The 25,032-nt window shown below is 37.6% G+C and overlaps 1 protein-coding gene across 2 annotated transcripts in view; it reads right to left on the minus strand.

The window, feature by feature from the left end:
- Positions 1-25,032, minus strand: part of ULK4 (unc-51 like kinase 4) — a 205,339-nt gene that overhangs the window by 108,178 nt on the left and 72,129 nt on the right. Inside the window, exons 26-31 of one of the 2 annotated variants that reach the window (XM_044456378.1) lie at positions 22,182-22,233; positions 22,001-22,095; positions 18,218-18,269; positions 17,987-18,128; positions 17,087-17,179; positions 12,407-12,455 (exon numbers count right to left, since the gene is read on the minus strand). In XM_044456378.1, the coding sequence (XP_044312313.1) occupies positions 12,407-12,455; positions 17,087-17,179; positions 17,987-18,128; positions 18,218-18,269; positions 22,001-22,095; positions 22,182-22,233 (483 nt within the window). The remainder of the gene's footprint in view (positions 1-12,406; positions 12,456-17,086; positions 17,180-17,986; positions 18,129-18,217; positions 18,270-22,000; positions 22,096-22,181; positions 22,234-25,032) is intronic. The other variant, XM_044456388.1, reaches the window with a different exon arrangement.

The raw sequence follows: 25,032 nt of genomic DNA on the forward strand, positions 1-25,032 counted from the left end.
AGAACAATAATGTAACATAATATGTATATTTAACTATTTCCTGAATAGGGCTTGTCTGGAGCTAAAATACATACAGTGATTATTAGTTAACACATTTAACAAAGAAAGAACAAATCTAAAAACATATTACATTTTCACATGGCCAAGTGAGCAAAAATATATTCCTGAGACTGGAAAATCTGGAGTCAAATGCAACATGTGTTATATGATATTATAACTTGTATCTTCTAAAGTTGTACATTCAAAGTAAAACAAGCATATAAAAGTAAATAGCTTTCAATCAGCAGTGAAAAGGTAACAATATTTGGCTTTGTTACTCTGGAAGGAGTAAAACAGATTGAGTTTAAGAGAAAATAAAAATAATATAATCATATATAAAATAAGAACTATGTTGTGCTGATACTTTAAATGATGCAACACGACCATCTGAAGCCTTCCCATCAGTATTCTACTCCAACTGATTCCCTGGAATTCATTTCTCCTATAACAAATGTTTATACAAACAGATGATTGTTCTTAAGGAAATTTTCTGCTTAAGACTGGCAACCATGTTTCCAAGGGGACATATCAATATTGTATTTCTCATTTTTATTTCTAACCCAGCATATGTTTCACTGCCTCTTGGAAAAGTAATCCTGTGAGACTCTAATAAAGAGCCTAAATTAGGTGTAAGGAAGGATAATGCACCTTAATGATTGAGATAGCATGAAAATTAAATCTAATCATGTTCCATTAAACATGCTGTCTCTTCCATTTTTACAGAATTATTTTATTGTGGTTCCTTTACTGTCTATTGAAATAAGCTTTTACAGCAATTTAATTTTCAACTATAAACAAGCCTCATTTTTCACAATGCATCCCCTTGAGATTAGAGAAGGATAATTTAAAGGACTCCAGTCTTTGCAGCCACACTAGGGTAACCATTTGCAGAGGCAAAAATTTTGTTTTCCTATTTGCAGGAGAGATCATTAAGATATAATTAGACTCTTATTCATGAGTCTGAGCAGGCTTGCTATGGAGATGCCCATCACCCAATCAGCGTTCTCTGGACCTGTGTCGAATATGAAGGGCAGCAGGCATTATCTCCACTTCACTCTCTGGAGAGTTCTACATTAAACGAACAGCACTAGACATCTCTTTCTCCCTCTTTTGTTATTAATGGAATCTTATTCATGCCTCCAGTGTTTTTTCAGACTCCATTATTATCGATCAAAATTGCTAGACTATTTGCTTTCAGCAATATGCTGCTGCACTGCCATCCAGATGTGAATCCTAACGACAACTACGTGTGGTGAATTTTAATCCCACCCTGCCTGAAACCCATCACAAGGCACACAAATGTGGAAGTTGTGCTATACAGAAAAAGACATATCAGTCTTCTTACAAAATAACCCTTGGCACTTTCAGAAATTTGATTTTAAAATTCAATGCATTTTCTTGCTGCAGAAGTTCTAGGATAAAAAACTGAATTTAACTAGGATTTAATTGTAACTTCTAAAGCTCGGGTAAGGCTCTGGAAAACTGCCTGAAACTTTGGAACACCTGAGACAGTCCATACTGAAGACGGTTCTGAGCTAGAAGAACCAATGGTCTGACTTGCTTCCTGTGCTCCCCACCCCAATGAATTTTTCAGTCCCTGCTGATTCACAAATCCAGCTGCAGATATTCTTCACCACACTGGATACCATTTGGAAATGTCTCTACAGTCTAAGATGGAATTGGCAACTTTAGGTCTTCCAGATGATTTGGTCTACAAATTCCATCATTCATCAGCTATGTTAGCTATGGCTGATGTCAGCTGTAGGGTCAAATATTCCAAGGTTATCCAGCTGTGTCCTAAAAATGACCATCAAGGGGAACAAAATGTGGGGAGGAAATCCCTATTTTCCAAGTAGAAGTATGCCTTTAGATCCAAGCACTGTTATTGTAAAGTGCATATTATTTCATGAAGTATGTACTCCATAGGTGGAAATGCCTTGATCCTACCAGGAGCACCACATACTTAGGTATGCTTTTGTGCAAACTCATTTTGCTAGACTACAAATTGTATGCATAAATGTAAAACAAGTGCATGCTCAGATATAACAAATCCCTTTTGCATTGTCTGGGTAGTAATGAATTTTCCTTTTCATTATGCAAGTTAGATAATAAACATCCCAATCCACAGTCATAGATCCCTTGCACATGATGTACCTACAGAGCAATGGATTTGTTTTCAAAAGTAGTCCTTCTAAATGTAAGGTATGATAAACTTAAATTACTTGACATTTAGCCTGTTGCCAAACATTTCTGTCCATGTTTGTTTGTGAATCAGTGAAACATATGCAGAGCTCCAGCCTGTCTAGTAGGACAGCAAAACCTAAGAACTTAAATGATTTTTAAAAGCTAAAATAGATCAAATGAAAGAATAAAGAAAAAGGTATTCAAAACATATAATAAAAGTATAACATAATTTTCATTAGCCAAGCAAAGTGAGGCATTTCGGTTTAACAAACCATTTGTTTGAAACACAACTATGTGCATTCCAGCCCATAAAACCAGAGGTCAGGTTCCAAAAACAATCCCTAGTTATAGTGTCCCTATGAGTCTGACAATAGAGGATCCCTTGCACAATTAAATATGGTGAAATGCCAAAGTTTAAAGCATCCTAAGATTCACCACTACTGACTTCATTATAGGTGATTTAATGCAGAAATTAATCTAATCTATGGACAGAGGATAACACCTGACCATTTGTGTAAATACACCACTTATGCATGTACACAGGTATGTGGTATGTGCCTAACCATTTGAACATGAAATACTCCCTTTCAATTACCAAATCTTCTATGTAATATATTTAGAGTGGTGTATACCATTTGGATTCTACCAGCCATCAAAACCAACTGAAGCATAATGAAGAAATCTATTCAGATTATGGCAGCACCATTAACCTGAAAACATCATCCTAGCTGTTACTTAATTACAAAATGGGTAATAAGATTGAGAGGTGTATAATTAGTTTATTACTTCCCCTAGATTGAAATACCTATTCACACAACAAAACTGAGTTGAAAACGCAGTATTAATATATTTGAGAGCCAGTGGAATGTAGTGACTGAAAGACGGTACCATGAATCAGAAAATACCAGCTTTGAATCTTACTCTTACTTCAGTAGATGACCTTAAGCAAGCAACTCTTTCCAAGGATTGGACTCATTTACCCTGCAAAAGCATTTTCTAGGGATGTGGGAACTGATTCTGACTCAGATAAGGGGAAATGGCTGGAATTTGCAGCTGAGATGCTGTAGCCTGTGAACCCAGAGATAAATCAGATGGTAAGTGAGAGTTATTCAAATTCAAACACTTAGGAAAGGTAAAGTGAGCCTGTGGAGGAGGGTGGATCAGCTGAGAAGCATCATGAGTCCAACAACTGGCCCTGAGGCAAGAGATCCACTTTGGAGGCTGTGTGGGGTAATTTATTTACTTAGAAAATTTGTAGGCCATCTATCATTGTTGTCTCTGGACAGCTTACAACATTAATTCAATCCTAAATAAAATAAATTAACTATTCAACAACTGAGCATAAAACTAATCTATTTAAAATAAATTAAATAAATCTAATACAATGAAAATTACTTTATGTTAAAATATTGGTCAAATAAAAAGGTCTTGACCTGGCACCAAAAAGCATATAATGGCAGCGCCAGGCAGGCATCTCTAGGGAGCACATCCCATAGTCACCGGTGTCACCGCAGAGAAGGCCCTCCTCCAAGGACTCTGTCTCCTGACCTCTTTCAAAGAGGGTTCCCAGAGGAGGGCATTTGAATTTGGATGGGAGGCAGCGTATTCAGCTTGGAATCAATTTCTACAGATTTCTACCTATATTTCTTAATAGGTAGCAAGGTAACTATGCTTGGTTTTTTGTTTTGGGTATTTTTTGCTATTAACTTGCAATACACTTCATTGACACTTTCTATACATTTTTATTTGTTTCATTAATACAGTTCTTTGTTAGAAGGCCATTGTATGGGTCTGCAAAGGAGGAGAGGGAGAACTGCAACCTGAGACTCTCACTCTCAGTCCCTAACTTAGCTTACAGCCTTGCCAGAGGAGCTGCAACAAGTAACAGATATGAAACCTGTTGAATACTGCCTTAAATCAATATACAATTAAAGAAATGTGACTCTCAATCTTGTACTGTGCGCACTGATCCCTCAAATTAGAGAGGGAAGTTAAGATGCCACTTATCAGGCATACCGATTAGAATGTCTGCCCATATGTCACCATTGGAAACATCACAACAAGCAACAGTGGGTTTTCAACCTTTGTTGGTCTTTTGTGTTGTCTGAACCCTGTTGCTGTATTTCAGTGTGGTATGTTTGGTTTTGAGAAACTACAGACAGAAACAACATCCAATTCTATAGTTTTTGTGGTATTACAATCGCTTGTTGTACCATTGCCACTTTTACTAGATGTCTAAATCAGAGATCGTCACTAACAGCTGCCATTTGGCACAACTGTCAGAGGTGCCCTAGTTCCTCCCACCTGCTACCTGAAAGATTTTCTCCCTTAAAGACAATCAACTGGTCAGCACAGAAAGAAGAACAGCACTGCTCAGTGGATTCCCCTTCCACCACTCCCACATGCATCACAGTGAGAAGTTGTGGTCAAGGAACAGGCCAAAGCCAGGAATAAGAAGTACACAGTGGTCACAAACAAGTGAAAGGTCACCAGAAAGATGACAAACCAAGGAGCAAGTACCTTGGGGATAACCAGACAGCGTTCAGGAGCCACATGGTGTGGCAGGGCAGAGCAGGAACTAGATCAGGCAAAAACCAGAGCGGGTGTAGGCACTGGAACACAAAACAACACTCAGGAGACCTGTATTGAGCATGGTTCTTCTGATTCTTCACCATCAGATGAAGTCTTGCACAGGTCCATCAGCTGCACAGGTCCTGACACTAGTATTACTGGAAAGGGAAAGAAATGCTTCCCCTTCCACATCCCCCACACTATGTATCTCTCTAACATGTCCACTTACTCATCTCTTTTCTAAGCAAAACATTATCAGATGTTGAAACCTTTCATCTTGGCGAGCTGCTCCAGCCCTTGATTTGTCTTCTGCTCTATTTTCAACCCTATGAGGGAACCTCCCCTGTTGGATACAAATCTTAATGTAGTGAGAGGATTTGAGAATGTGAGACAGGTCAAGAGCAATGTCACAAAAAGGCCAACTCACCTAGTTTAATCTCACCCTAGGCACACCAGTCAAAACTTGAGACACCAGGCTGAGATACATCTACTCATTTCAGGACTAATGGTTATATTAGCAGAAAAGAACTGATATCATTAATCATGACGGGGGCAGAGAAACTCCTGAAGGCAACTAACAGGCAGTAGCTGACAGCACTGCACTAATTTCCTGTGCAAACAAGGTGATGCTCAAGCTGTTGCAACAAAGAAGCAATAAATGTCTGATGGTCAAGCTGAATTCCAAAAAGAAAGCAATACCCAGGATCATACTGCAGATATACTTTTTCTGCTGGAGCTCGAAAGAATGTCAGAACCTGTATCATAGACATAAAGTTACTGTTATGGAGAAATAGAATGGTTTTCTATTGGTAAAGGTATCAGACAAGGCTGTAATTTATCTCATTAACTGCTCCATCTGTATGTAGGGCACATCATAAGGAGAGCTGAATTAGGATCAGTGAAAGAAGAGAATATCAGTGGAAGATACATACATCTTTTAAAATATGCATATAATGGCAATTATTCAGAGAAATTAATGAATTGAAATTACTCCTGATTAAAGTGAAAGAAAAAAATGCAAAAGCAGGGCTGCAGCTGGATATTGAGAAAACAAAAACCATGACTACAGAAGAATCACAGAACTCTAATGTCAACAGTGAAGAAACTAAATTGTGGAATATTTTGCATATTTTGGCTCAACCAGCAATTCAAATAGGAACTGCAGCTAAGAAAACAGAACAAGACTGAAAAATGGAAGGACAGCAATAAAGGAATTAGAGAAGATAATCAAGCATAAGGAAGTTTCATCAGAGACCAAGGTCAAGATCACCCACACTATTGTATTCCCAATCACTATGTATGTGTAAGAAAGCAGGACAGAGAAGAAAACTGACAAGAAGGAACTGATGCATTCAAAGCATTAGTTTCAAAGAGCTGATCAGGATCATAAGGGGCAGGACATTTTGGAGGGCATTCATTCACTGGGTTCAGAGATGACTTGTTCGCGTCTAACAACTAATAAGGCCAGTACAATATTAGCAGTGAATTTTCAATTCACTTTCTAATTATTACCTAGCATGGAAGCTTTGCTACCACTGAGATCTATGTTGACAGGAACAGGGCATTTAAAATATAATGTAAATTGGTTATAATAGGCCTTTGAACAGGCGCCTTTCGACACAGTAAAGAAGCACTGGTTGGTCACTGTGCACATGTAATGCTGGCAAAGTAGAAAGCGTTCATCATCACCATCATTGCCACAGAACAGGTCCTAGACCAGGCTCTGATCTGTGTTTCGTTGCATTCATTCAGAGTTTTTTCTCTCTTCCGTGTTCCAGTAAAGCACAGCATTCTGCTCACCATGACTAACCAGCTACCCAAGGGATCCCACGAGCACAGGCATGAATGCAACAGTACCCTCCTGGCCATGTTCCGCAGCAACCATGTCCATAGATATATACTGTCTGTTATACACAGGGGGAGTTAAAGAAATATCTGTTAAGCTAATCCTTAAACTGTTTTTAAAAGCCAACACTTCCAATTATGTTTCTTTTGTTTTTGTTTCTTGAATTGTTCCAGTTCTGGAAGTTTGGCAGACCACAGTGTCTTAGCAATTTAGCTAGGTATGTTCTTGTAAGAACCAAATATATAACTTGGCCAATTATTTGTATCTAATTGTTTTGGAACATACTCTCTTTGCCTATGGTTAGGACGTGGCTGCACACTCATTTCTTTTCATAGTAGAAGTAGTATGGTTCTTTACATAGATTCTATTCTTCATATGAATCTATCAAACCCCGATCCTGCGCTTAGACAGTGCAAGTCCTTATAGGCAGTGATACTGTCAAGATAGTTCCAGAACTCAGCAAAGGTGGTGCTGCTACATAGCAGATGTGACAAGCAAATGGGAGTGGGAGGCCACTTCTCCATAGTTCATCCCATGCAATATAAACGAGGCACGGGATGCACCGTCTAGAACAATACAATTTGCAGGAAAGTTCTGTGGTGTCTATCCCACATTGGACAGCAATAGAAAAAGCCTGCAGTGCTTTCAAGAAGCCTTCAAGGAGGTTAGGGCAGCTGTTCAACTAATCATAAGTCATACAGCGATCAGATTTTTATTTATTTTTTAAAGAAAACATTGATTTTTATCCTCCCTGTCATAGGGTATGAGTACATTCATATTGGGAATGGGATTCCAGCATACATTGCTGTCCCAAACCAAATAAAATAATGCAGATGAAAGCCAGCATCTTGATCTGAGTTCAGATTATAGGCAGCTACTGCTATGGAAATTCTCAGAAGCTTGGGAAATGAATTTAATGAAATAATTTTCCACTTACTGTAATTGTTTTATTGCATATTGTGTCTTGTATTTTACCACAAGCATCTGGTTATTGCCAAAGTTGTGTCTCATTTTTGGGCCTCAGATAGTTGAATCTTCTGAGTAACTTAGCTTCAGAAACAAAGACAGAAATAACCCGAGTTCTCTCACACAGTAAAGATCCAATGTAATATTAATTCAGATACATTCTGAAAGGCAGAATACTATAGAATTACCTTTGTTTTGAGCATGGGCAGAAATTTCCAAAATATCTTATTAATGTTAAAATAATTTGTTTCACGCTGATTTCCAAAGAGATAAAAATGCCACTCTGTTTTAAAGATACTTTGACATAAATAAGGATTACATGAGATCCTCTCATGGTTACAGTATCTGAAGTCCAAGGAAGCTAATAAAGTAGAGGAAAAGCATATCTGCAAAAAAATTCCCCCCTGAAAACTGACATTAACATGGTATTTTACTCTCATTTCTTCCAGTATTTAACAACTCATACATATTAATTTCACTTAACAGCAGGAAGACAATAAATTTAGCATGAGATCTGATGTGGATGCAAGGTCCCATGAATTAACCATGCAAATTGATAATCTTAGAACTGTTACCCATGAATTCTTGTTGAAACAGTTATTCTATTAGCAATAATTGTCCAAATGAATGATACTATACTTTTCAAAATCCATTTTATCTGTATTTGCCATATTCTAAGCCATTAAATTCTGTAAATGAGAGCCTGGTTCAAACAGATTATTCTGGTTAATATCTCATTAAAGTGAACCATGCTGTTGTTCATATTAGTTATCCAAAAATCATTAAGTTTATGGATATGGCATTGTTTTTTATCTGTCAGGATCTGTCCTGATTACCAGGTTTATGTGTCTATATTCGTATTGCACAAATGATGCTTCGCGTTGATTTTTCTGTAGCTGCTCTGACTGTAGAACTGACAGCCCAATCAATTTACAAATCTCTCTGTTATTCCTTACAGAGTTTTACACAAGGTTCAGCAGTAGGAGTTGATGCAGAGATGCTCTGAAGAAACCCAAGCACCTAGAGAGAGCCCATACACACAAAATAATGGTAACTCTGGATTTCTGCCTATGCCTAAACATCAAGACCTGCCATTCATATGTTACTGTGCTTTAAGTTTGTATTTCTTAAATCTTTTTTATCTTGCACTGCCCACTCCTTCCAGGGTTACTCTCAAATTTTGTTGTGTAATTTTATGATGTTTTTACTATTATCTGTGTTTTTACTGTAATTTATGTGCTGAGATGGGCGACAGTATATTTGACAATGTTTGGTACTGAACCAAAACACTGTGCTAGAAGTGATAGTACGCCAGTTTACAGATGACATTCTCCTAGAGATTTGGGTGATCCAAAGCTTACTGCAGAGTGTTACACCTCTCGTTTTAAATACATTTTTGCACACTATGAGTATTGACATGGGGACACTGGGCACACCAGTGTTGCAGCATCTCATATAAGCTATTTTTTAAATATTATGATATATGATTTGGGTTTGGGTAAAGCTTAGTTTGGGGTTAGGTTCGTTCATTTGGGGTCATCATTCTTTTATGCATATTTTAGCTATTATTGACATGGTAGTAGTAGACTTTAAGAAATCACTAAAAGTTGTTTCATAGCAAGGCTAGCTTTAAGTAAGATTTATTAAAATGTGATTGCTGCAGTTCTACCACTTATTTTCCATTTGAATGGTAAAAAAAATCGAATTCAGCATTATCTGTCACATACAATAAATTATGGGCTAAAATGCAGAATACTGTATCTGTCAGTCTCTTGTCCCCTCCCCAGAAATAAGTAAGTACCAAGTTTCATAATTTTAATCCAAAGTGCACAATTTTAGGTTTAACCATTTTACCACCATGAATGAGTAAGCTTACATTAATTTTCTATATGCGAGATATACAATAGGGTGAGCAGTATTTTCAGTGATGAAGAATACTGCACACTTACTACTTAGTTTCATTATGAACATTGAACTCTAGAAAAATCAAATGTCACGAAATTTTAGAATATCTTAGTACCAATCCAGGCAAAGCAGTAGAGTTTCATTTTCTCCTGTCTTGTTGGGCTTTTCCCCATAAAAGCAACTGGGAGTAACTAACTGGTTTTCAATCATAGTGCTGGGAGAGGGGGTTTAGAAGCATTATTCCATTTCAAAATGTATATGAACATATAAAGAGAGTGTCTTTGCATTAGTTATAGTGGAATCTAAGCTGAATAAATAAATATATAAATGATTAGACCTGAAATTATTGAATATTGGCTTCTAACTGATTTCTTATCATAGGAAAAGCACAATAAAATCCACAAGTATTCAAGAAGTCTATAACATGAACTTTATTAAGAATCTAGTATGTGTACATATAGTATCTTTTAATTATACTATGCTTGGGCTTTTATTTAGAAATAATCAGACATAAAAGATCTACCTCAGTTTTCTGTCTAAATATTAGAAAAGCCAACTTCTTATTTGAAATTATAAAATAAAAGATCTTGGGAAACAAATGGATATGCATAAATCCATTTTTAATATGGGAAGTAAGGTATTAAGATTTTTTTTAATTACCCTCAAAAAAGTATGGTGTGAATGCATATGCAGACACACACACATTCATTCATACTTAACAGCTCTGTAGAATATTAAGTAAATCCATAACATTAAAGACTCCCACAGCATTTTTCATTTATTATTCAGCCTATTAGTGATATTTTAAGCATAAACAATTAATTTCTACTTTATTACCAGCAGCAGTTTATTTGCTTGAGGCTACTAGCAATCTCCTCCTTTCTGAGTTATGGCTTAGAAGTATCAGGAACCTTCAAGCCATTAAAAACTGACCCACCATGCACTCTAACAAGCAAAAAGCAAACACTGAATGTTGGATCAAAAGATCCATGAGCAGAATGCAAACAGTATAGTTCCACAGCTTTGTAATTGGTAGATTTGATAAAAATTCCCATTCTTGTGCAAGGATATGCACCACTTCATGTGCAAGCAACATATGTTTTGCACTTGTGTTTGTATAGTGTTCTGTGAGTAGAAAATTAGAAAAGTGCATTTCTGAAACCAAACCTTTGTCTTGAAACCATCCCATTATGTCGTACAGGAACAGGAAAGGAATCACTGTCCAGCTAAATACATTGAGGTGACTGGGTCATTCCAGCAAATTTGGACTGTAAGAACCCCTGAAATCAAGTGGTCTTATTATGTGCCATTATGTTTCCATGGTAATTGAAGCACACCGATTTTCTCTGCATTGTGCCAATTACTTATATTTCTATTGAACATATTTGTGCCACAATTAAAAACATATTAATAAAGGTACAAGATGTTTAATGCAAAAGATAAGATATTCTTTAGAGTAAGCAATGCATTTTTATTGCTGTCATAAGACACTAATACAAAAGGAAATGCTATCATTATTTCCCAAGTACATAGGTTAAAAAAAATCTACAAGTTTTCTGCTATCACAAAGAAGATAATATATATTTTTTAAAAATTAGAATATGACTCTATCATACAACTCAACCCTTGTAATCAAATCTTTTCTAAAGAACATCCATTAATTCAAAGAAAGACACATGTTACACAGATGATTACAAGTAGAAACAATTTGTTTTTCCTCCTCCATTATAAGTGACTTTCAAACTACTCCAAGCTTTTGCTGTGCCATGGGAGAAGGATTGTTAGATCTAAAGAGAAGCAGCACTGCTTCATATAAACACTTCCTTTTGTGCCATTGTGTAACATTCAGAATTTAATCTGAACTACTGTTAGCCAGACTCTAAACTTCTACATTTGTGAAACATTCTATGTCTCTCTCTCATCTTCTTATCTACACCCCCCCCACACCCCATTTCTTGCTCAAAAGGTCAGCAGGGTTAACCAGGGTTAGATACTATTCAAAGCAATTTCTAGAAAGCATGGGAAAAAACACTTGAGTTTCAGAAGAACACCTTCACAGTCTTTTAATATGTTTCAGATACTTCTCCAAATAACCCAAGTTTCTCATAGTTGGAACTACTTCAGCAACGTCAGTGGATAAGTCCTTCTTGGAGAACATCCATTGAAACAAATAGGAATTTATTTATTTATTTAAACAACTTATATGCCACCCCCATTGCATAAGCCTCGGGGCGGCTTCCAGTCATAAATAAAAACAGCATATAAATGCATAAAATACATAAAATAGTGGAAACAGCCTAACCAGTCCTATTCATTTCATTGGGTCCATGCCAAGTAGGGCTCATGTTAGAATTTATCCTTTGCCTCTGTACATAAACAAATTTTAAATTAATGTGTATCAAATAATACCAGCCGTGACTTTCCTTGTATGTGTAATTTGTACATAATAGTTTTGGTTATTCATTAATTTGGTTATTCATTAATATTCTATAAGCAGCCTTGAAGACTGTTTTTACAATAGAAATTTGGGATATAAATATGCTTGAATAAATAGAGTACTCTTCCTCCCAATGTGTCAGACTTCATACCTCTGGGTCTGGGGCACTGGAAGCTCTTTATAAATTTCTAGTGCGTAATACTGACTGACAGGCTTTCAAGTTTTTATTAAAACTGAAAGTGACAAAATGCAATCAAAACATTGATACATCGCAATACTATACACTAAACTGATCCATAACTGATACATCAAGACTCTGCTAGAATTTTCTAGTATATAACATAACCCAGTTTTTTGAGAAATTAACCTATCTGCCAATGCAGCATACAAGTGAGAATAACATAATTAAGAGTGCTTTAAGGTTACTTTAAAAGCAATTTAATAAAATATATTCTTACCAGAATTACTTGAAAAATTGTTGGAATGAGATGAATTTCTTGAACAAGGCTGTGGAAAAAAAACCAACCCTAATTAAGCCATTGAACATGAAACAGTGTGACAAAGTCTTTGTTGCTAACATCTCTGACCCAGAACCTCAGTGCTTGCCTATTCCTTCACACAAGAAAGTTCTACTACAACCATTAATATACAATACGGTACTGGTTTGGGAATTATTCCTTGTTCTACCTTACTGATGTGAAACAAGTGGAACAATAAGAAAATTACTATTTTTAAATGCAGATATTAACAAGAGAATTTGAACTAATAGAAAATGGACATATTAAAATTAAAGAATACTCTGTAGTGGCATTTCAAATTATGCTTCATTCACTATAGTAATATATTTAAATACACTAGAACCACATCTTGTATATCTGAAAAATAATTAACCAGCAAGTTTCAGATAAAGGCAATTTTATGGCAACACAGAGCTACAAAAACTATTACAAAGCTGGTTTAAACATGCAAGATCGACAGGGATGTATAGATTTTGTTAAAACCATTCTATGTTTCATGGATTGTCAGACATCTTTTCTTCTGCCATCCACTCATTGACAGGACTGAATAAGTTTTCTTAGTAGAGTTTCATTCTAGTGTTAATACAGCTTTGTGCATTTGTGTAACCTCCACCAAACAAAAGTGGAAAGCCAATCTGTAAGTCTACAGAAACCACATAACTCTACAAACATGGCCCACAGCCAAGCATTATTCTCCCAGCATTACCTTCTTGAGCTGGTAATCCAAGCAGGGGTGGAATGTCTACAGTGCGGTACCTCCACACACACTCCCACCTCAGATTGTAACCCAGAAGGATACCATGAGAGTTCAAGGAGTACCAAGGTCATGATCCCCCCAGCTTTCTCCCAGTATAGAGCATCATACAGGGTGATCAACCAAAGCTGTTTCCATGCCAAAACCCAGCCTGAATACCAAATTAAATGGATGCAGGTGATCAGTTGCGTCTATGAGCACTAGCAGCTTGTCAGCCACCAGGATCCACTCAAGAAGCTTGTCCAGGAAGAAAGCTTTCCCCACCAGCCTAAAGTTATTAAGCTCTTCTGGGCCACAAAGGGTTTGTTTCAGGAATGGTCTCACCACCGCTTCTTTCATGCGGAGACCACTTTCTCCCACAATGAGACATTAACCACATCCCTGGTGATTAAGGAGGGAACCCACCTATTCCCTCCCTAATAGCTTTTTATAAGCAAAGAAGGGCAAGGATCCAGTATTGAAATGGTTTTACAAATCTGTCTAAGCACCTTGTCAATATCCTGGGGCTGTACCAAATGAAACTGTCCATACTGTGCTCTGGGTACCTTGCTTGACTGAATTGCTGTACCACTAGTGTCTATGTCCTGACAGATGGAAGAGGTTTTTTTCCCTGGAAGTATCTAGCAAATATATTTCCGGGGGTCTCAGATAAATTTAGAATATCCCTGGAAACAGCGTATAATAGGTCCCAGAAAACCTAAAATGTTCCACAGGGCAACAAAAAGAAACCTGAATAGAGGGAACTGAATGTTTTTGCTGCCATTACTATACTTAAACATAACAACCTGCAGGCACATACCAGCACTTGACTGCATTCACTAGTTTTTCTTCATCTGCACTCAAGCCATCTGAGTTTTGTTTCATTGCTCTTATCTCCAGGATGTACAGCTCTACTACAGAGAGTGTGCTCAGAAGTGATTGTGTTAATTGCCTGGATTATCTCTGAGTTTCACAGAACCACCAAGGATTCAATAGAATTGTCAGCTGTAACAGCTGGAAAACTCCCAAGGGAACTCCCATTCAGATCCATTAACCTCTGGGACCATGGAGTCCATGAAAACCTGAATTGTCTTGGATAGGGTGCACTCGGCATGGATTTTAACATCCACCAGATCTCATAGCCTTGGGAACCTCAGCATCACAACTGAGATGATTTCTGTCAGCAGAGATAGGGAATCTGTTAAGAAGCAGAGTGGATGGTACACCAACAGATTTTCTAATTTGCCTTGCTGGTCCAGCACAAGATGCAGGCACTCCAGACTAGTACTCAAATGTTCAGGGAGTCTGGGGAACCTTATGTTCATTCCAAAGTGGCTCCCCCAAAACATTTTCCCCAAAGGGAAGACCCCCCCCCCACCAGAGGAAACAAAGAAGGTTCACATTCCATCAGTCCAGGAGAGGCAGCTCTTTTGCAAGCTACAGGCTGAGAACGTAGGGCTCCAGTCTAGCAAAAACAACTACAGGAGAGGGAGATTAGCTGGTACTTGGTAAGTTCCAACTTACTTCCCTTCCTGGAGATTGTCCTGTTTCCTGACAGGGATCCTGCAGGTCTTAGCTGGAAAACGGAGAGTCAAAGTTACCTCAGCTGGGCATCATATCTCTAGTAGCATCAGGGTTTAAATATCCTGTTAGAAACTGTCTGTTTGCTGCTTTCTCCTCTTTTAATTACTATATCCAGGGCACTCTGTGCTGTAACACTGGAGAAGCAGCATGCATAAAATACTAGAACGCTGTCATCAGTGAAACTGAATGACAGTTAAGTTCAGTGGAAACAAAAATAAAGGTACTGTTTCATGAAATGCATAGTTACTTTCTCGGGAAATCATTACCAGAATATGAGGAAAGGGGCACCAGTTGAGATGGATGTAGGGAAAAAACTGGATGAACTTGTAACAGCTAATTAGAATTTTCAATTGCAATCAGAGGCAATAGGGGAAAGAGACATTTGGAGGTGGCATTCTGATTGTGGAATGTTTCTACCTAGCATCATCTACGTCATAATTATGGCATCAGGCAAATTACTTTGTATTTCCCCACTCTTTCTAAAACTATAAAATGCTGTTGCTTAGTGTTCATTTCTCAAAGAATTCCCCCTTTTAAGACTGTTCTTTTAAAAAAATCCCCACACATAAATAATAAGACATTGCCTCTTATTGTTATTTGCTGGAGGCCAACAACAAGCACATGCTATCCAGAGCATGGTCTCTTTGGGTGATTCTTAATGGTATCCATATGGCCACTGTTTGACAGAATGATAGACTAGATGAACTTAGGTATGATTCAAACAGGCAGTTCCTAGATTGAATTGTTCCACGCTGAAGGCTGTTCACATCCTGATTTACTTTAGTGCACTGACTGTATTTTAAACTACATTATGAAAACAGAATTGAGCCCACAACTTGTTTTTTTACTATATACCTCTTCTCTGGTAATTTCATCCTCTCCTTGTTCTCTAACACAAATAATTTTGCTATTCTGCCACCAACCATTAACTTTATTTTTTACACTCCAAAAGAGATTCACTTGATTGGCTTGACAAACCTGTTCTACATACACTAATAGCTGTATCTACCAGCCAATTTTTAGGAGACAGTATAACTGCGCAAGAAATGGTTCTAACATGCTGATAGTAATAAATATGCAGTATCTGAATTATTAAAACCATCATTTCAAAACGACAACAATCAGCACAAAGGAATGAACTGATGGCCATCACATGATGGCCCAGTAGAGAAACCAATAGTGTGCGTATGTGCACACACAAACACACATGTTCATACGGGCATGTCTGCAAGCTCTATCCATTTGCCTGCATACATATGAAGGCAGATTCCTGTATGAGGTGTCCAATCAATTGGTGGTTGATAGTAGAGACCCCTTGCCCAAGGCATAGCACCATGGCCAATGATGATTCAGACATATTTAGACTGGGACATTGCCTTCATATGATAGGGATGAATTCAGAAATAGAATGCATGTTTACCTATAAAAACAACAAAACATCTTGTAATACCGTAAGAACTAAAAGAGTTACGGGATACATGTTTATGGATGTGTCTAATTCATCATGTTATGTGAGGAAATGTACTTTCATCTATCAAGGTTTATACCATAAAGCAACCTTCTCCATCCAGTTCCCTTCAAATAGTCTGGACTACAACCAGAGACAACATGGCCAAATGGCAAGGGATGATGGGAATTATAGTCCCTGGAGGGTACCAAGTTCAGAAGAGCTGTCATAATAAACCTACTGGTCTTGAAGGTGCCACAAGATCCTGCTATTTTTGCTGCAATGGACATGAATATGGCTACTTTTCTGAATATTTAACTACTATTACTAAAATGTAATCTTTAAATAAATGCAGAAAATAAATTACACCTCAAGGAAAAGAGAATGTAGTAATTTTAAGAAAACACCTTTCTCTTTCCAAATCTAGAATTCTACTTCACAGTAACAGTTTGGTTATCCTATCAGAAGATGTCACTGAAGTAACCAACAGTGCAATCCTATATTTATTCAGAATTAAATCTTGCATTCAAAATTAAATATTACGTTCCCATTAGTAAATGTGCTCAAAATTGAACTATTACTGAGTGGAGAAATTTGATGATGTGAACTCCCAGATTTACAGTACTAAGTATATGAACTCAGACAACTTTACATGCACTTTTTCAAATAGCAGCACGTTAGTTGCAGAACAAACTGCTTCTGAAACAAAATAGTTTGTGATAGGGACTGTGGGTGGCATGATCCAAAGAGGAAAAAAAATCTTTAAAATCCACTGGACTAGACAAACTTCTAGTATCGATATAAGTAGCTCTTCAAACTCTGGATTAGCCAAGCAGTGAATGTGTTGTTGTATTACCTTATAAAAGCAGGGCTGTATTCTGTAAGTGTGACTAGCAGCTTTAGTGCATAAACAGGTACGGGGTCAGGTGCCATTAGAATATGCTCAAATCTGAGACAAAGGGAGGAAAAAGTGAATGCAAATTAAGTATTTTTATCATAGTCTCCCATTGGAAAAGATGCTAATATTGTATGGCAACCATCCTTAAATCCCTACATTGGTTTCCTGTCCCTTCCCAGATCCAGGACACACTCCTGGTCCTCTGATCTTCTTTCCTCCAACTTCACCACTCTCCAAAAGTCTACTCCATAAGTTACTGGGATGGGACTCATTTCTCACCTGCAAGTTGTATCTTGGTTTGTTCAACAAATCACAATTTGTTGAACACAAATCACTACATTTGTGTTTAAACATGGCTATTATGTGCAAAATAGTCATTTTTTTTTCAAGTTGTCACCCATGCTGGATTTCATGACTTGTCTATTTCTCTCTGATTTTCTTTCATGCTTCATTCATTTGAAAAACTAAAAGTATTAAGCAAACTGCTGTACAACTCTTTACAGTCTGAAAGAGAGTGGAGTGATCAGGAGTAGCTCACATGTACTGCTGGAAAGGTGAAAGAATTCCAATAAAAATTGCATGCAAGGATTTATGGGACACCTTGTTTCTCTTCAGAAGAAGCAAGGCAGACTATAAAACTGTGGTGCAGTCTTGGGTATCCTTGAGCTGTGTAGCTTCTATGATACATATGGTGAAGAATCATATAAAACCCTTGCTCTAAGACATGGAGCAGAGAAAAATGTGACACTGCTCATAATTATGCCCATCTTACTCATGCCATATAAATCCACCTCAATTTTAGACAAAACAGATTGGTTGTAGAATTAGTTTTGAGTACAAAAGCTGTTTGCTACTTACTGAGGCAACAATGAGTCCCTAAAGAGACATAGGAGTTTGCTGCTTGTGTTTAGTTTTTCTCTCTCTTCAGTCATGACCTCATGGCTCACAAGCAGTGATGTGGTTTCTGAGAGCAACCGCAAGCTGAAGAGCCTCCACTCAACTAGAAAAGTCAATATGCTAAGAATGTTACTTTATTGATGTCTAATTCAAGAAAAATGGGTATTTTAGTTGATGTGGCAATATATTTACCATTCTGACTGAAGACCAAAGAAACCAAGGGTGGCAGGACATAATCCATAACCTAAAAAAGAACATATTCAAGATTTGGTTTAGATTATTCAGCTATTAGAAAAGAAATCTTATATTCTGTAATCTGCATTTATTTTCCAATTGCATTCCTTATTCTGAAAGTCGAATCTATTATTCATAAACAACAAGAGAAACTAATTTTATTCCCATAAATAGTTTCAGTATTATTTCTTAACTGAATCTTATTTGATTCTGGGTCAGCTAGAGTTGAAGTACTGAATGTAGTGTTCCTTCTTACACAATTGTAACAATGTTTTCATATTTCTTTGCAATACCCTACTCCCTCTTCAACAGAATAGGCTTTATTTCAATTCATCATCAAAATCTATTGTGTAATAAACCAGAAAGGTGTATTTGCCCTCTCATATTCCACATACAACAAAAAAATCAGTGAGGGCACCACCCAACTATTAGTCAAAAGGATCCAGAGGCCTTGATATAGGATCTTTTCTTTCTATAGGTGGAGGATACCCACCATGACATTGCGGACTATAGAATAATTCATTGTAGCATTCTTCCTGACTGTGCAGTAATTTGGCTTTTCACTATGAACTGATTTAGACAAAGCTGAGCCTTTGGGTGCATAAGATCTGCCATGACACCACTCAGGATCTAATAGTTTTACTCAGTGGTGGCTGGTGCCTATTCAGGATGGGTGGACAAAGGCGAAGACAACTCGCTGCATGCCAAGTCATGTGTAGCTGATAGGCCTCACATCAGGCAGAATGAATCATAGAATAGTAGGGTTGGAATGATCAAGGAATGCCATCAGGTCCAACACCCTGCTGTTACAGGACACCAGTTTACACCATCCCACTCAGATGACTGTCTAGTTTCTTCTTAATATCTCTAGTGTGGGAGCTCATGATCTTTCTAGGCAACTGGTTCCACTGCTCTGACTTTGAGGAAATGTTTCCAGGTATCTAGCCTGAATCTGGGTTGTTGCAACTTGAGTTAATTATTCTGTGTCCTATACTCTCGCATCATTGAAAAGAGATCTTGACCTTCCTCTTTTTGACAGCCTTTGAGGTACTTATAGAGTGGTATCATGTCCCTCCTCAGTCTTGTCTTCTCAAGGCTGAACATGCTCAGTTCTCTCAGTCGGTCCTCATAATGTTTCCAAACCCTGGATCATTTTTGTTGCCCTCCTCTGGACCCCTTCTAATTTTTCTGCATCTTTCTTAAATTTTGGTGTCCTGAACTGGACACAATATTCCACGTGAGGTCTGATTAGTGAGGCATATAGAGGAACTACTACTTCTTGTGATTTGGAATTAATACTTCTATTAACGCATCCTAAAATAGCATTTGCTCTTTTTGTATCTGTATCACACTGTTAGCTCCTATTTAGCCTGTCGTCCACAGTAACTCCAAGGTCTTTTTCTTTTTCAGTTCTGCTGAGCCATGTATTGCCCATCTTGTATTGATGCAATTCATCTCTTTTGCCTAGGTGGAAGACCTGACATTTGTCCCTATAGAATCTTACTCTAATGCTTTCAGCCCAGCGTTCAAGTTTATCAAGATCACCCAGGTCTTCATTCTGTCTTCCAGGGTGTTTACTATTCCACCCAGTTTTGCATTATGTACTTCCTCAACAAAATCATTAATAAAGAAGTTGAAGAGTACTGGGCCTAGGACTGAATGCTGTGGCACCACACTAGTTACTTTCCTCCAGTATGAGAATGTGCAGTTGATGAACATTTTTTGTGTCTGATTTAGCAGCCAATGTCTTTAAGAGGCAAGTAGTTTCTAAATATGAGTGCAAAACAGAGGGCTGGGCTCAGGGTCTAGTCCATACACCAAAAGCACATTTTTATCCCCACTCTGTTCCGCTGCATCAAAAGCCCATTGCACAGAAAAGGCAAACCAAGGCAAGTAATCTCAAGATCATGAGTGCAAAGCAGTGGGTTGGGAGACGGCCTGGCCCACAGTTCAACACAAAAGCATGCATTTCAATTCAAATTCCAGTCTTCTAGAATGAGAGAAAATAACACAAAAGCCATAAACCATCAAAACCATCAGCGGTTCAGAGAAATGAGGCAGAGCCTGAAAAAAGTGCATGGTCTTCTAAGGTAGCCGAGAGCATTCCACCTGTGGTTCTGTGCACCTATCTGAACCTCTTGCAGTTTAGACATGTTTTTATCATTGCACAAATCTGATACCCTGTTGGGGGAAGAGAAGCTGTGTGTGTGGATGTGGTGGCGGCAGTGAAGTTGTAGTGTAAAAAAGTGAAAGGTAATTCTTAATCACTTTCTCTACTCCTCTTCTCCACTGAAAATTATCGCCTTCCCAGCAGTGCTTTTCACTAAAAGAAACATGTGTCATGCTTTAAATACATGCAAAGTGCATTTTGGCCTTTAGGGTACAGCTTCTTGTTAAGCGTGTGAGCAGCAAAGAATAGAAACCTGATTCTCTTCCTACAGTATTTCACTGAAATCATTCAGTTACAAACAAGGTTTGCATCCAAGACACCTATGTAAAGGAAAGTTTAATTACAAAGACAGAGCTACACAGTGTTGTGTATTAAAGGTTACAAGGTATTATTAAATTATTAAAATCTCCTTAATGATGTTTGCTTGAGTAATATTGAAATGTTCTTAATTTATGTGCAATTTGCATTGACAATGATGGTACCATAAAACTCTATAAGAGTTATGCAAATCTCATCAATAATGAACTTAATTAGATCATACTGGATGCTTACATGTAAATACATAAAAATAAAGTGCTTAAAGATCAGCTCAACAAATGGCTGTAGACATTAAGAGGCTATAATTGACCTGGTTTGCATATAATGCTTAGCCACCTTGAGTTAATTAATCTGCAGGGTTTTGCATTGTGTGTTGACTGTCATTTTGAATATGCAAGCTCCAGTGTGCACACCATAGCTTGTCATGTTGTGCAAACCCAGGTTATGTGAGGTTGAAACAGCTTATACAGTTATACTTGTTCAAAGCCATACTCTACTGTTGGTTTCAGGCACTTCTGAGTCACAATATTTCATTTTCTTCAGGTTATTGACCTGTTCTGACCAACATGGTAGTCTTCTCATGGATTGTTTAATTCATGACAAGCTGCTACGTCCAAAGCTATCAGTCTGCGTATCTGATTACTGCTTGGAAATTGTGTCATGCAAACCCAATTAGCTGGAGATATACAAGGGTTAAACAATCCTCACATATTCCACAAACTTTAGGTTTCCTTGAGGGGGTAGTTGAACATTTAAAATGGTGGCTGTACACACCTTGCATGAACTGTAGCCTCACTGTGAGAGCTTGGCAAGTATGTGTTATGTCAAGGGTTAACCCTAGAACAGGCTATGAGTTATGTGTGGGTTCTTCAATAACCCATGGTAGGCTGTCATGTCATGCAACAGACCCATTGTATAAAGTTAGTACAATCTATTAACTGTAGTGAATTCATCACCACAGCTTGAGCTAAAAGCATATGAAGTTACAAAGAAAATAAGGGCTTCTAATCTACTTCTAATGAAACTGTCAACCAAATGTTGAAAATTATTTGTTAGCATTTCTGAAATCTACTGGAAATATAAAAGCCAACCTTAGGTTAAAAAAACACAGTTAAACCACTTCTCTTTTCACTCCTGACAATTAATTTGTAAAGCCATGACCCTAATAACTGCTGATGATCTGGCAATATTCCATTTATAGCAAGAACACAGCAAGTAAGCATGTAGCTGTTTCATCTTGTGCCAGGACTTACAGTTGAATGGTAATGTATCAACAAGACTGGATGTTGTATTATTGCTTCAAATATTGATAAAGTAGTCTTAACCAGTTCTTCTGAAGCTGTTTGACCTGTAGGAGAAAAACAGTTTATCTCTTTTCCATCAGAAGAAAACTCATTTTGTATAAAGAACATGACAAATACTGAGTGCACTTACCAATTGCACCATCTAAATTAGTTTCTCCAGAATCTATTACTCTGATAAAATTCTAGAAAGCAAATTCAGAACCAAAAAAGTTAGCATCTTTCTCTTTATTCTAAAGCCTACTTCTTTGTTAAATAAGTATGATATAGAACATTTGACGGGACAATATTTTAAGGATAAATGCTCTATTAACATGAAAGCAATAAAAAACCACCATACAGGAAATATAATTTTAGTCTCATTAAAACATTGTCGCATTGACTCCTCAAGTTAAAACTATGGAGATTAATGGAGCTTATTCTCAAGTAAGGATGCAGCAGACTGAAGCCTTCATCTTTCAAATTCAACTAGTTCATAACATAATTTTCAAGCTGGGTCATGTTCCAGCACAATCAAAATACTGTATGCTAGCCAACATTAGCACAACCAGGAAAAATAATTTCCAGATTAAAAATCTGAAGATACTAATAAATTAGGGGCAGAATCCAGCAGAATCCTAACACTTCTGGTGATTCTCTTACACCTGTTGATTTCATTGTGTAAGCAGTAGGTCCCACAATTCAGCTCCATGAGTGGGACTGCAACTGAAATTTAGCATTTCTAAATCTTAGCTTGTTTCTCAATAGGCACAGGTTGACAGAGCTCACTCAGCAAGTTCTGCCAGCCTGTCCTTTCCAGCATTTTCACTAATTTCCATTTGCCCTTGAAACACTAACTCTTCCTTCCACAAGCAGTGAGTCCTGTCTGTGAACTGGAATTGACCAGGTGAAAGGGAATCAGGACAAGCATAAGTGCCCTGTTGGATTCTACTCTGTATCATTAGACAGACAAAAGTTGATCATTAAATAGGATTTTCTACAGGGTTTTTAAAATTCAGAATACAGCCAAGTTAAAATTAAAATGACCAAAACACTTCTTGAAAACACCCTTTTCTGTTATTGGCGGCATCTCTTTGATCTCTTCATATAAGGCACACTCTGTGGATGCACCTATATGCAGAAGAATAGAAAATCACACCCTCCTACATTTTAAGGATAACCTAAATAAATCATCCTTCTGAGGAGCGGCACAAATGAAATATTAATGTTCTGGGATAAGTAAATACTTCACTATTATTCCCACTGCTCTTGTGCCACTTAATTTATTTCCATTTTTGTAATTCAATTTTATGCATGGGAGACATTTTATAGGGATGCAAAATATATGTCATTGATGCTTACATGCCAGAGAAACACTAAGCCTCAGCCTAATTTAAAAATATATATTTTTATACTGTGTCAGATCATACAGGTGGGCTACCTTTTCAGCATTTTGACTTATATGGGAAAAATTACAAGACTAAAGATTATGAGAAAATAAAAGCATGTTAATGTTTCCAGGTGATCTTTAATACTTTCTCACAAGTAACGGATAGGAAGCTACAGGCCACAACTTTATATCTTCACCTTGTTTCAAGCTTCATATTTCAGTGCATTGTTCAAGATAATTAGACTCTTAGTGCACGATCAAGCCCAAGTAAAATTGTTTAAAGCCCAACTTAATTTCAATGGCAGAAAATGAAAGCACTTAACTCTTAAATTTAACTCTTTCATGATTCTGTTTTTAATTCCTATTCTTTGTGTGAAAGATGTGGGGGGAGCCCTTCTTTAGCATGTGAAGTAAGTCTCTGCTAAATGGTGACTCCTGAGAGATAATGGGAGTGTCTGCACAAAACAACAACACACCCTGCAATTAAGTTTCACAGTGTGGATTACTTATGGAAGAACTCGTAGTTCCCCAGGTTGGGATCACCAGAGGCTGTTCCCTGTTCTCTCCCAGTAGTCCTACAGCAGATATCCTAGGGGACTTGGTGGCTGAAACTTCCTTGTCTCTTCTCTCTGCTCCACTTCCAACTCCTTTTACACTTGCTGCCCAATGCTTCCTTCCTTCTTTCACAATCTCTGCCAGTAACAGCTGCAAGTCCCTTTAGAGAGCCCAAGTGGCACATAAGAGTGACTGTTACTGGTTCCCCACATTTTCCTTAATCTTTGCTTTTATGGGTGTGGAGCTGCATACTTTCAGGTGACCCAAAGTCTTGCCTGCCTGCTGTCATGGTAAATATCTGCTGTTAAAGGCAAATGGATACCAGGCATTAACAATGATCAAAGCAAGACTGCCAATTTAATTTTGCTAGTTTGCTTCTCAATTGATTGCTGTCAAACAGTAAGCTGTCAAACAAAAAACAAAGTAGTAAAAATATATTTGCTTGGCAAAGTGTTTTGGTCACTTGCAAAAATATTTACACACATTTCTGGCACTTAAAAATATTGGAGGTGCCAATATTTGCAAACCAATGGTGGCACCTCCAATATGCTGCTTGGGTGCTTTGAAGAAGCTGTCAGCAGTTACCTATGTGGAGATTGAAAATATAGCAAAAGGGGAAAAAACAGGGCGGGGGGAAGCTGCGATAACAACTGAAAGGGAGTCATGAGGAGAACAGGGAAACTGATTGTTGCTCCTGGGCATTGCTGGAACATCTGGCACTGCTACTGGCCTGGATGAGCTCAGCAAGAATGACCAGGGGTGGGGTGCTCTCTTGCCAACTGGCTTGCTCACCGGTTTCCTGGACACACAATGAGGTGTGTCATTTCAAAAGACATGACAGCCCATCAGTTTTGGCCACTATACAAAAGCCTTTTGCACTATCGATCAAAATCCTTAATTATTAAATCGTTTAATCTTTGCATAGTGCCCAGGGGGTTCAGCTATTGGGCAGTACAGAAATATAATAATGAAATGAACTTAGTGCCAAGGCCTACATATTATGAACATATGACCTTTTCTTTTCAACTATTTCAGATTTTAAAATTTAAGAATCTATTGT

Source organism: Varanus komodoensis, unplaced genomic scaffold (assembly GCF_004798865.1).
Source record: "Varanus komodoensis strain SLA01 unplaced genomic scaffold, ASM479886v1 scaffold10, whole genome shotgun sequence".
Lineage (NCBI taxonomy): Eukaryota > Metazoa > Chordata > Lepidosauria > Squamata > Varanidae > Varanus > Varanus komodoensis.